This window comes from Periplaneta americana, chromosome 16 (genome assembly GCF_040183065.1).
Source record: "Periplaneta americana isolate PAMFEO1 chromosome 16, P.americana_PAMFEO1_priV1, whole genome shotgun sequence".
In the NCBI taxonomy this organism is placed as follows: Eukaryota; Metazoa; Arthropoda; class Insecta; order Blattodea; family Blattidae; genus Periplaneta; species Periplaneta americana.
In genome coordinates this window covers 177,751,038-177,765,154 of record NC_091132.1, presented here as the reverse complement: position 1 = coordinate 177,765,154, position 14,117 = coordinate 177,751,038, and the positions used below count along the sequence as shown (strand labels likewise).

The 14,117-nt window shown below is 36.2% G+C and overlaps 1 protein-coding gene across 2 annotated transcripts in view; it reads right to left on the bottom strand.

Moving 5' to 3' along the window:
• Positions 1-8,058, bottom strand: part of LOC138692047 (gastrula zinc finger protein XlCGF67.1-like) — a 39,814-nt gene extending 31,756 nt beyond the window's left edge. The window contains exons 1-2 of one of the 2 annotated variants that reach the window (XM_069814887.1): positions 7,613-8,058; positions 1,255-2,670 (exon numbers count right to left, since the gene is read on the bottom strand). Coding sequence is in view for 1 of the 2 variants with exons in the window: in XM_069814885.1 (XP_069670986.1) it covers positions 1,259-2,233 (975 nt within the window). In the remaining variant the exon portion in view is untranslated. The remainder of the gene's footprint in view (positions 1-1,254; positions 2,671-7,612) is intronic. The other variant, XM_069814885.1, reaches the window with a different exon arrangement.
• Positions 8,059-14,117: the final 6,059 nt, after the last annotated feature.

The window sequence follows — 14,117 nt, the reverse complement described above, 5'->3', positions numbered from 1 at the left end:
TAACTTGCCCCGACCGGGATTCGAACCCGGGCCACCTGGTTTCGCGGTCAGACGCGCTGACCGTTACTCCACAGGTGTGGTCGTTAGGTTTATATGATAGGCTAGATTAGACTAGGTGTGTGCTATTATCAGAGATTAGATTAGATTAGGTGTGTAATATTACGAGGTTAGATTAGGTGTGTACTATTCTCAGAGGTTAGGTTAGGTTAGATTAGATATACAGTACTATATATGAGAGGATAGATTAGGTTTGTAGTACTGTCAGACGTTAGGTTAGGTTAGATTAGGTGTGTAGTATCATATGAGATGTGATGTTAGGTTAGTAGAGGTTAGGTTAGGTAAATAAGTAAAGGCTGGTTCACAGTAAACCTGAAACGAGAATCGGAACGAAAACGAAAACGGTAAAATTGTTAAAATGTGTACACTTAAATGTGAGCATTCACAATTAACGAAAAACTTGGCGGAGCCCAGGATCGGGAACGGAGAGTTGGCAAAGTTTCAACATTGGTGTTCACGTTTCTGATGACAGCCCACTAGATTCATTCTATTGCCATCTAAAAGCTATTTTGTCGTCTTATATTTTGTAGCAAGAAGACCGTGACATAACCTAGGCATTATTTTGTTCTGTGCTGTGCATCGTGGAGCTAGTTTTATTTGATGAGATTCTAATATTGAGTGTTGAGGAAAATCCTCACGTTTACGATAAGCAGCGCGCCTCGTATAAAGATGAGAAAATGAAGGAGAATACGTGGCATTCAATAGCTGCATCTTTGCACACCGATCATAAGTGAATCATATTTTATTACTGTATTGGATGTATTACACACTACATATTCATGGTTGAAATCAATAACTATTGTTGTGTTCATTTTTGTTCTATTACAAAATGTTTCTTCTCTAATTATTTTACGTTATTGTAGATTTAAAATAGGTTGTGATAATAAAGATGCATGGGGATATTTACAGTACCGTACCTAATGAAATGTTTCACTTGAAATTTCGAAGTTGGTTAACCTGTGTTTATGTTGGCTGCCTTGTACTCATGAGAGAACGTCATTGGTCAATTATACACAAATAACATCAGAATACGTAATATGGACTTTACATATCGTTATTGACAAGTATATCGATATGCATAGTCGTCTACGTTCTCGGTTTATTGTGAATCAAAAATGTTCATATTCACGTCCTCTGCTTCTCGTTTTCATTCTGGTTCTCGTTCCCGGTTTATTGTGAACCAGCCTTAATACTTACCAAATTATGGTTGTGGTGGGTACATCAGCGCCGCCCTTTTGAAGAACTCACACAACAGACGAGACCTGGGGAAGTTTGACTTGAATATATATTCGGCAAAGTAGCCCTCCAAGTGCTCCTTTTTTCGACCGAACACAGGCATCGAATTCTTGACGGAGAGCAACTTTTTCTCGATGTCCTGAGTTGGTATCGGCAAGGTTTCTCCCGCTGGGCGTGTTAAGTTCTCTTCGATATGGATCTCGTTGCTGGCGGTCGTGTCAATAATCTCCAGGGAATGGTCGAGACGGAGCTGCTGGAAGTCTTCATTTTGCAACGCTTTGTAAGCTCTCCAGCAGTCTGACGCTATTGTCGTCCCAGGAAGAATCCACTGTCTGATTATTTCCACCAAAGTTTCCGCGTTGCGATTCTGTACAGGCACCAGGAAGAAGTTGCCAGCATTTCCACGTTCTACCCCCCAAAAAACCCACTGCCCCTCAATGCGTTTGTCTCTGTTGTATTTCTGGGGTCCAAATTTACTCTCATGGATCTCGACTACATTTCCGGAGCCTCCTATCTGCCGCCTATTGTCGTACACCCAACCCAAGCACACCTCCCGACAGAAGATAGACCAGTCTGTAGCAGTTTTCTTCGAAATGTTGGTTTCTTCCCGTAGTACTCTGTACCTAGGATTTGGTAGAAGGCACCACAGAGCACAGAAGTTCAGAATTTGCTCAACGGATAACTTGCTTCCGCCGACGAATGAACCTTGTCTAGCACTGCGTTCAAAATTACATCTCTGTACCTTTCCGTGACGTTTGTTGCACCTGTAATAACACCTGTCGTTCCTCGCTATTACCAAATGTCTGATGTCACCACATGTTGGACACGCCACTGACTGCCGGAAAATACCGTGCGATACCAGAAAATCCTTCCATTTTACTGTATTACGCAGAATTCCTGCGAAATCCATAAGCTTCATATCACATCCCGGGCACACCATTGTAGCTTCAAACCTAAGACCACAAGATATGTACGTTCGTGTTTAAGATAAAGTGTTATTCCTTATTTTAATGTATAGAGATCTTGGTATCTCAGATATCTGGGCGCGGGCTTACACCCACCGATGACCCGAGATTAAATGTGACGATGCGTAAGGATATATTTATAGTGGACAAATCCAAGATAAATGTTCCTAACTTTATCACTCGCCGTTCCATCAACACTCTCCGCTAACTGATCTTTACCAGCTCGAAAAATGGAGTATCAGCTGTGACTGTGAGATGCTGAAGACACATTTCTCCACAAGAGAGGTTCCTCGCATAAGGAACTAAGATAATTCTGTATTTTGGCGTTACAAATGTAGCAAAATCGTGAAGTCTCTAACACCCAATACCAGTACACTTGGATCGTAGTCTACGTCACTGCCTCTTGGATTTTCTGTAACGGTAAAAGACAGAATTAAACTTCTTAGGATGAAATGCTAATAAATTTCCCAAAAACCAAAAATTATCTCCAATGATGAGATGTATTTACAGCCTCTTCGGGATTAAAAGCAGTGAATACAGAGTATCCACCAGGCACTGAACGAATATTACACACGTTTATCATACTGCCAATGTAGCGCTATAAACCAATTTTCAATACTTTTATCAACAGTAATCTCACTAGAGGTTTTGATTTATCTAGAGAAAATCAAAACTCGAGTGGGATTTAATTGACTATTACACGATTAGAATAAAGTAGGCTATATAAAGATTAGAAGTAACAAAGTGTACAATAAAATATTAATTGGCTTACGAAAATACAACTGTCTTCAAATGTATTATTGTACCATCTCAACATTACGCTAGACAGTGTTGCCAACACATAAATTGTATTCCCGTCAGTATAACGCCCGAAAATCCGTCAGAATCCGCCAAAATTTAAAAACATGATAATAATAAGACCCCCAATATACGGGGTGATTCACAAGGAAAGGTAAAAAATTTAGGATATGATATCTTAGGCCATTTTGAGTGAAAAAGTTCATATGAACATAGGTCCGTTTTCGAAAGCTGGCGGAGCTAGATGCTTTTTTTTTTTTTTTTTTTTTAACGTCTCGCCCCAATGTTGTTGTTGTTTCCTAATGCCAGGCGTTTGACAATAAAGTCATTTGACCTCTTGCACTCCAATATTTTTCAAAGATATTATCATGGCCAGCCACTGTAGCACAGATTTTGAGGTGTTCCGAATCATTTCTTGTGGAGTGAAAATGGCAAGTTATAGCCGGTTTAAGTGAACACCATATTTTAACGTTTTTGTGGCTACTTCATTCACACACACAACCCCCAGAATGTCTGGAGGACCGCACCTGCTGTTGGTCGATGGGTCCATTGGACCTAGCTGGGAGATCTTGTTGATCACCAGCTTTCCCTCCTTAAGCCACTGGAGGACGATTTTAAAGTGCCATAGCAGGTCAGCACTAGGAACAGAAAAGTAGAAAGAGGAGGAAGGAAAGTGAAATGAACCCCTAGACCTCGAATGCTCTAATGCCATCGGGGTCGAAGAAAGTAAGAGTTCAGTCAGAGGACTGGATAGGAAAGGGTATAGAGGGAATTAGGTATTGAATAGATATTCAGGTATTTTATGTTATGGCATTTATGTCACCTACATGCAACCCCCAAACTGTTTCGAGGACCATATCTGCCTTTGGTTAGCGGGTCCATATGACCTAGCTGAGAGGATTGTTGGACAACTCCACCGATCATATCCCTTCTTCATCACTTAGAGTACGCTTTTGCATGCCATGATAATCACCATGCTGAAATGGGATTCGCCCCAATGTGAATCAGACGTTACCATATGCTGCTGATGTGAGACGTGAGACAAGGTCACCGATCGCAATGAATGACGTAACATTGGAATCTGCGATGTAGATAAAGAAGTTCATCTCACAAACCGGGTGGAGGGACATTACAAATGTCCAATCGCCTGCCCTTGTCTGATGTAATGACACAGAACTTGCACATAACACAAATACAGCAGTTCACAGCAGTTCAGTCAGCTACCTACAGTACAGTAGTTATATAGGTACAGTTATCGGAAGTGTTAAGTTGTGTTTTTCAAGATGCCTTATAAATTTTCGACTACAGAATAGGCCGATATTGTGTATGTTTCTGGTTTGTGCGATGGAAATTCCTTGCGTACTATCGCTGAATATGAACGACGCTTTTCAAACAGAAGGGTACCATATCGAAGAGTATTTATGGGGTTGGAAGAAAGACTTGAAAAGTGGAAACGAGAGAGGCGCTAATCGACCGTATTTTGGATGCTGAATGCCGCACAAAGAACAGCCACGAGCAACTCTGCCGAGCGACGAGCGCGATTCATGCCCGAGCGCAACAGTGTGTTGAAGCAGAAGGAGGTACCTTTGAAATGTGCGTAAACATCGACCCCGATGTCTAGAATATTAGATATGTATGCATACGTGAATATAAACTTTAAATTTGACCGTTATCTGTCTCTAAATGGGAGTTAATACAATGGAATCTCAGAAGTTTTTGTGGCATCAAAGAGCCATATCTCCGTTCGAAAACGGACCCATATACATACGAACTTTTTGACTCAGAATGACTCCAGAATTCACATCGTAAATATTTTACCTTTCCTCGTGAATCACGCTGAATACAAGCACATTTTAACACAATTTACCGATTAAAATAATCAATCGTCAACATCTTACTTGATTTCGAGGAAATCTGAAACGGGATTCTTAAACATAGTACGAAACAGGCAGGGCAGTTCAAATAAAAAGTAAAATCTCCTAAAAATTAAACAATTAAAAATTACAGCAGCTAATAATGTCAAAAGACGATGTAAATCGTAATTCCCGCCAGAAAATCCGTCACCCGTCAAAGCCATTTTTTTCCCGTCCGCTACTTTGAAATTCCGTCAATTTTGACGGAATTTCCGTCCAGTTGGCAACACTGACGCTAGATGGCAGTAGTGTTTTATGATGATGTTTTCTTGTTACCGGTATCAGTTGTGCCAACTATGGAATCATCATTGAACTCTGTGGCCTGTTACTAGTCAAGAAGGCTTTGTTGATTCAGTTTCATTTTTATTAAGACAGTTGCATTCCACTTCAATTATCCGAATCCCAGTAATCAACGTCACTTGATAGATGATTTTCAATAAATCTTAATATTAAACAATCTCTGATACCTGACTATCCATAATATCATATAGCAGAAGCTATAACATAACCTTACTAATATACACAAGTGTTAGAAAAGTTTTATTTAACGACGATGACATAAAAAATAAACATGAATAATTTTAAAAGGAATAATTATTGAATGTACAATTTTCAAATTTGAATGTGGTTGGTGGTTCAATTGATGTTATATTGGACGTGTGCACAATAGAAGTGGAACTCGTTGATTTAGGCCTACATGGTGTATTCAACTTATTCAGGATTTCCGAATGAATAATTTTAAAAGGAATAATTATTGAATGTACAATTTTAAAATTTGAATGTGGTTGGTGGTTCAATTGATGTTATATTGGACGTGTGCGTAATAGAAGTGGAACTCGTTGATTTAGGCCTATATGGTGTATTCAACTTATTCAGGATTTCCGAATGGTGCTCTTCATTTATTTGTAAATCGGATTTCAGAAGATGCATAGGTATGATCAGTGATTTTTATTAATTCTTGTTCTTGAATGCCAATGCGAGTCATATTTGAAACTGCTGTGCATCGACTGGAGTGGTTTGTAATTATATATATATATATATTTTTTTTTTTTGACGTCCAGACCAGCGCAGTTTCAAATGTTGGCAAACAAAGAAATAAATGCTAGGGACGCGATAAAATTAAACAAATGCTAGGGACGCGATAAAATTAAACAAATGCTAGGGACGCGATGAAATTGTGCGATAAGCAGCCATGATTGGTTGAAATACGCCCTTTCGTACCGTTTTATTGGTCAAAAGTAGTATGACGTAGTAAGAGTGTAATAGTCACAACAACACATTTCAATTCTTATTGCTCCGGATATAGTGTACTTACGCGGACATGCATATTTTGTTAACTATATTGGGTTACCACGATAAGAAATTCAATAGGACATGGAATCTAAAATAAGAGGATATTGCTGAGAAATGGGGGACTATTTAAACATTGGTATGAAAAAAATTAAAGATAAAAACAATGGCTCACCTTAATTTTCTCACTAGTTGCTGGATCAGTTTACATCTGTACCCTACTTATCGGTGGAGCATACTTTGTGCACAAGAGCCTGAAGGGACCAACTTATATGTTGTAACAAATAACTATGGAACTGTTCACAGGACATGTCCTTCAAATTATATTTCACCATGATGATACCTGTGACCGTATCCGTTAGCATGCGATTTCGTCCTTTTGTCCATTGAGCAGGTATTAGGGAAAATAATCTCTCAGCACTTCCATTGTGACTTGAGATAAATAGAATTGACATATTTTTAAGAGTTCTGAGAACATTTCAGTACTCGCAGAACTATTGGAACTGAAGAATTTGCACCATTGTTTATCTAATGTTAAATATTTGTCCAAATTAACTTGTTTGGCATATTTTTTATATTGCTGAATAAAATTGATAAAATAGCTTAGGATTATGAATAGTGACACTTTTAGAGTGTAAGAATTCAATGCATGTCAATAGGTAATCATATTTTATGTTTTTTTATGTACTCCAGCTTCAACCATTGAAAGCAGTTAAATTCTTTCATAGGTTTTCACCATTTGGTTAGATATTCTATGCATAATATCGTAAATTATTCACTATTAATATTAATTCTAGTTGAAATGCGAAATGCCGGACTTATCAATTTTTTTTAAATGCCTGCCCGACAGGATAAAATGATAAACAAGCGGAAATGTCCTCTTTTCGCCGGACGGATGGTAACCCTAGTTAACAGTAATCACTAAGAGATGTAACAGTAGGCCTAGTTCAAAAGTAGCATATGTTAACAGCTGGCAGCTTCTACGCAATTAACATACGCCCATTCTGGTAGCGTGAACTTAAGCCAATAATACTAATTATGATGATGATGATGATGATGATGATGATGATACATGCATGAAATACAAGTTACAAACTGGAAAGCGTGTAGCATAATACAAAGAAAATCTTAAGTGCGAAAAAATGTGTCCATTAAGGAATAATTAGTAACGGGTTTTAAATATATATACTCCATTTCTATACACTAATGTACAAAGAATGATATAAATGCCTCTACTGTAATCCAAAGTATAGAACAATGATTTGAAGCCATGCAAGAAAATATGTGGAATACAACACAACAGTACATTGCCTATTGTTAATTGAAAAAATTACGGGAATTACAAGTACATACCTTTTTTCAGTTTTCACTCTTAAGAATCGGTCAAACCCAAGATTAGCACAGAATAATTACATCGAATACAGGAAATTTATATAACTCAATTTTCAGGATAAAGAATATTAATTAAGAAAACTTCAAACCAATTCACATAGAAGACCGTCAGACACAGCCTTCTGGATTAGCTTAGCACAGTGATGGCAACATTAGAAATATAAACTGATTACACAATAATTCCTGTATAGAAATTCATTCTCCCTAGGTTTCTGTGTGATTTTGCTGAGACGCTAAGACAAATGTTGGGATACGCCCTAAAAGAAGTGGGCCATGGACCAACACCCTCTTCCCCATCAGGATTCCGATAATTATCCAAACATAAAGTTTCGACATACGTGTATGCCATGGCCTGGCTTCATATATTACGCTATTAGGCCCGTAACACACTTGCAGACTTTTCGCCAGCGAGAAAATAAAAAAATTGATAACATGGATTCTAATGGACGTCCACACACTGGAAGAGATTCTCGCTCGAGGCAAAAACCTCGCGCGAGCTTCTCGCTGGAATAGGTACCTCAGCAAATTTTCTTGAGACATTTATCAAAGATGTTTGACATTTTATACTCTTTATGACGATTGAACGTAGAAAAAGATATCACAGGTGGCGATGAATTGTATTGTTTTTATTTCAAAATGAGGAAAGGTGGCTGATAATTATTGCAGTCAGTAACTTATCGAACTTGTACGATGTCACCCGTAGGCCTATTTGTATGATACACGGGATGAAAACTATACAACACGAAATTTAAATAAGAAATCTGGAGACAAATATCAGATTATCTGAAAATAAATAGCGCTATATTTTATTCTGATGAGATTTAATAGTATTGATTAAACATTTGAAATAATGTATCTATATGTCTTAACAGTTTACGTAATTTTAATCAGAATAGAAAAGAATTCTCTATCAAATGAGCCGCTCAGAGCAAAAGTGGTGTAAGTCGAAATTGGGTAATGAAGTTTAAAGTAAACATTCTGTAAAATACAGCGCAAAGTAGCAATTAATATGTCCTCCTTGCTTTTCACTGATTACTAATAGTTTAAATAAATTAAATATTAATTGCTACTTTGCACCACTCTATTCTACAGAGTGTCTACTTTAACCCTCATTATCCATTTTTGACTTACACCACTTCTGCTCTGAACGACTCATATCATGAATGGAAAAAAAAAAAAAAATAAATAACCGTGGTCCATTCAACCTCAAATAACGCCTAAACGTATCATCATTCAAATCGAAACCAATGTCCAAAACTCGCCCTTATTTTCGTAAGATACAATGTGATTTTCAGATATTTCTGCTTTAATTTTAGGCCTTCTTCTTTTCATGAACAAAATAAGTTCATGTGACTCCATTTCTTCATCATCGGAATACTCACATTCAACAAAGCGTTCGTACGTAATATGTAAAGTACGACAATATACTTACAGGTTATATATTTAAGTATGACAATATACGTAAATACATAACCTATAATATTTCCCCCAACGAGTGACTACTATAATCAGAAAAATGGTGCAGTGCATAGATGATCATAGCGAGGTGTGATCTGTGATAGCGAGAACTCGCCAAGCGTATGGAGGAAGGCTCTTCGCCTATTTCTCGCCTTACGTACGTCAGCCAGGTTACTAGACTCTACTCACACACAAAACATAAAATTATTTAGGGCCAAATTAAAGAAGTACCTAATTTCTCACGCCTTCTATTCTGTAGGTGAATTCATGACATTCAATAACACTTCATGAAATTGATACTAAAACTATATGTTGTACTAGTAGACTATATTGTAAATCTCGTCTGTATATATTTCATCTAGACTGTGACTATAAATTAAGATTTTATAATAGTATTAAGTTTTTTTGACCTGTTCCGTATTTTAGCTGTAAGCATGTATGAATACCATGGAATGTTAAGAAATACAATACAATACAATACAATACAAAGGACGAAGTACTTTCCAATGTACAGACTTACCACCTTACGGTGTTTCTTCTTCTGATCCTTAAGTAAGCTTCTCTAACGTAGAGTGACCAGATTTCCAGAAAAAAAAAACCGGGACACTTTTCGAAGTTGACATAAATCAACATATTATCTAAACTTTCAATATTACTTGTGTTAATACAATGTCAGTGAGCAATAAGATCCAGTTTTATTTATTTTAAAGTAATAAATACTATACTCTTTAGTATAACTTGTTATAATAATATTATGCATGTACATAATACCGTACAGATAGTAGCATGGATACTTGGCTTACATCATTGTTGACAAATATTTATATTGCTATTATTCTGTATTAATTAAGTTACCGGTAACTTACCTGTTTAAAAATGCTTCAGGTTAATATAACCTCACATCATATCTACGTCACTGCATTGTGAACTTGTTTTATAGCAAAATTTTTTTCTCATAATATCTTTGAACTATTTTAACAATCTCCACGAAGATGAACTGTACAATCTGCATCATAATTCTTTGATGAGTGTATTTTCTCGAGAAGTGTTAGCCTTTCCTTCAGGAAACTATAGAAGTTCATGCAAGACATATTTTTAAAATTACATTTTGATTTAACATGACCTTTATACTTTTAACTGAAAACTGATTTCTTTCGTCAGACCAAACTGAAAAACTTACAATATGAATTATGTTCGTACCTAATGCATTTGTGTTTCATAACAAAATAGAAGAAAAAAATATTTCAACAATAATTTTGGCAAATGGGACTCCATTTAAAGAAAGGAGCCGAAAAAGGGGACAATCACGTTAAAAACGGAACGTCTAATCACCCTATTCTAATGCCTCCCTCTCCACCCCCGTTATAGCTAGTAGATTATGTCCATTTTCTTCTTTCTCACCTTCAATACCTTGCAATTACGTGTTATAGCGAAACGCGTACCTTATAAAGTTTTCCTCCATTTCCCTCTCTTTCTATTCATTTAGTCTATTGCTGTATGCAAATGCTGTAAGAAACCTAAGGTGATACCACAGTCTTAACATATACAGTCGCGAAGCTTGGGATGATTCTTTGCATTTCTCGCGATAGTTGCTAGCCGCTTGGAGCGCTGTGAGTACTAGGAACAATAGACTGTGTCATTGCTATCGTGATCTAATACAGGCCACAGACCGTAAGACAGATCATGTAACTCCCTCCAAACGATCACGAAGGGCAGCTTTTCAACCATATAAATTAGTTGGAATGCAAAAAGAGTAACATAAATTTCTTTCAAATGTAGTGTAATTGGATTAATAGAATTTAAAACAATGATTAGGAGACATTTCAGACATAATTCACTTGAGAGTTAAGGTGTAACTTTATTTTTGGTGTGAAAATCACGTTGTTCGTATGTGTAATACCTGCCTTTCTTTCGATTAAATATTGCGAAATTCTTGTACATTCATTTATGCAAGATTCAATAATTTTCAGTTGCACCACACGGATATTTAGATATGAAGGGTACACGGGAATAACGATCAAGGTCCATTTTAGAAAGTTTCGAAAAAAAAAAAACGAATTTTAAAGTTTAAGCACTTAATTCTTTGTTATGTGTGTATTTAATAGAAATTGACGTAGTGGAATGTCAAGAACGATGATTTCTTATTACTAGCTAGACCACATGATAGTACTTCTTTTCCACTATAAGATAGCATTATTAACTCAATTTCGATTTTTGATGGACCTTGATCGTTGCTCCCGTGTACCCTTCATATGTTAAAATTATAGGTCATGTTTACTGTACCAGTTGCCCCTTTCTGTTTAATTTTAGTGGTCTCCAATGCCCTGCCATTACATATGTACCGCTATATTATGTCGCATTAAAATTATAGGTTATGTTTACTATATTTAACTTATATTCCAATATTCGCAAGTATATATTATAATTAAACTTAATGTCATGTACGATACCCCTCACATTCAATTTGTCTGTATTTTAATACTACAATTGAGACTGAATTACTGTATTTATCTACAACCTAAGAGACGAAGTAACACTATCATATGTACACTAATTTCATAGGAGTGGTATGGTAAATTTTCTGTCTACAATTAAGGAAGGTTAATGTGCTAAATTAAAATCACAATGTAAATTCGTTTTTATCAAACCTCAAAATAGCTTCAATTCTTAACTTAAAATGTTGATGCGAACAGATTATGATAAATGTAAAATTCTCTTCACATTAAAATAACACAGTTTTATAATTATTTGTGCAATATATTATGTAGCAAGAAGTACACGAAACTTATGGGGAATTTACACTAAATAAAACTTAGCAATCATACGCAATAAAGTTATAATATATTTCATTGAGCTCCATACACTGAAATAGAAAACTCGAACATACATTATGGCGGTCCAGATCGAAAATGCATTGACTGTGCCGTATTTCGCATTGTTGTGAAAAGTTATGTAAGCTGTGAAATGTTGGTTATCGGTTGTAATAAGTATAAATGGCTAAAATACAATAATTTGAATAATACTATGGGACAAGGAGACGTTTGTCGCACTACAAATTCTAAGGTCAGAGTTATCCTTCTTCCGAAAGATTCAGGAAGGTGAGTTTATAAAATATAATATAATGCTTTATGAAAATAATATATGAACCTTATGTATTTCGTATTTCAATAGTGGAAGGGAGGTGGTAATTTTTAAAAAGAACACGATATCGAAAGCACAATAAATTTTATCGTCTGCTAGGGGAAAAAGTCTGCGATGAGGCGATAGTAGCGATCCTGGTGGCTAGCAACTATCTATGGATGCATATTTCAACTATGTAGGCATATTGAGCTTCGTGACTGTATATATTAGACTGTGGTGATACTTCTCTTGTATTGTCACACTTGAAGCGTATCTCACTCTTTTTCTAATTCACATGGCAAATGGATGCTGAGATGAAAAAAAGAATTTGTTTTAATTACAGTAAATGTCTTCAATTTGACAGTTTTGATAATGAAAGTGTGCTCCATATGGCTGTAAAGAGCTACCGGCATAGCTCAGTCGGCTAAGGTGCTATCAGGAGTTGCGTTCGGGTGCGGGTTCGATTCCCACTTGGGCTGATTACCAGTACCTGATTGGGTTTTTCAGAGGTTTTCCCCAATCATAAGGCAAATGTCAGGTAATCTTTGGCGAATGCTAGGCCTCATCTCGCCAAAATATCAACTCGCTATCACCAATCCCATCGACGCTAAATATCATCGTAGTTGATACAGCGTCGTTAAGGGGAGGGGATGGTATGTTTTTAAACTTTTTTCCTATTTGCTGTAAAATATTATTTTTTTGTATGTAGAAAGCTCACAGCTGTGGCAACTCAACCAAATAAAAATATTTTGAAAAAAAAAAAATATTTGGCGGCCCAAATTTGAAAAAAATATACCCAATGCAGGATTGAACTAAAACCGATATATCTAAACCGTTTTTAAGATAGATTCAAACAGTTTTTTGCAATGTACTTCCAAAGCATGTTCTACGAACTGTCTGTAACAGAATTTTGATATTAGTCCCTACGTTTGTAAAATAAGCAATTAAAATTGAATAATAATTTTCTGATTTCCTTTCTTGCAAACAAGCGGACGTATTTTTAAAATGAAATCAATTAACAAAATTCTGTTACAGAGGGAAGTTTCCTAATAGTCTAAAGAATGTGTGTTCTAAATTTCATGCATGTTTCTTTAATAGTTCAGAAATTATATCCATTTTTGTCTGGCAATGTAGCAAAAAAATGAAGTTATTGGAAACCGATAAAAGCAGGCGTGTGATTTAAAAATACATAGCGCAGAAAGTTTAAAATGACGTCTCAACATCCGATAAGGGCACAAATACCCACAAAATGTAATGCTATGCATTCCACACATATCACAGAGTATTTTAAAGACTTTTATGCTCGACCATGCCGAAACGTAGTAATTATACACCTGGTAGCAGACCTTTAATGCATGTCATTAAAGTACACCTATTCATTAAAGGTCAGGTCTTTCAGCCAATGACGACTCAGGTTACAACTGTTCAGCCAATGACAGGTCAGCTTTCTACCGTTATAAAACCGCAAGTATCGATTATTCTCGGATATGCAATCGAAAGAGAATTAGCGAAAAGTCACGGAGGCTGGAAATCCAATACTGTCGCAGAAGGTTATGTTGTTACTATAATAATTAGCGTTAATTGTAAATAATATTCAAATAAATTCAATTTGTCAACTCGTTTTTCAATGTCTAATTTAATTTCAATGTTATCTCTGTAGGTTCTTATGGCCTAGCAAGGTCAATGTGGATATCTGTTCCTTGGAAAAAATCAATACTTTCGCGTCTGCGCACATCTCACAACATACGGAAATTTGCTGAAGGTCAGATACAATTAAAATTAATAATATCAAGTTAGAAATATGGTCGAGCATAAAAAGTCGTATGAAACTCGCCTATAATGGTAATTAGGAAGCTCGTATGAAAATTATGAAACTCGCTTGCTCTCG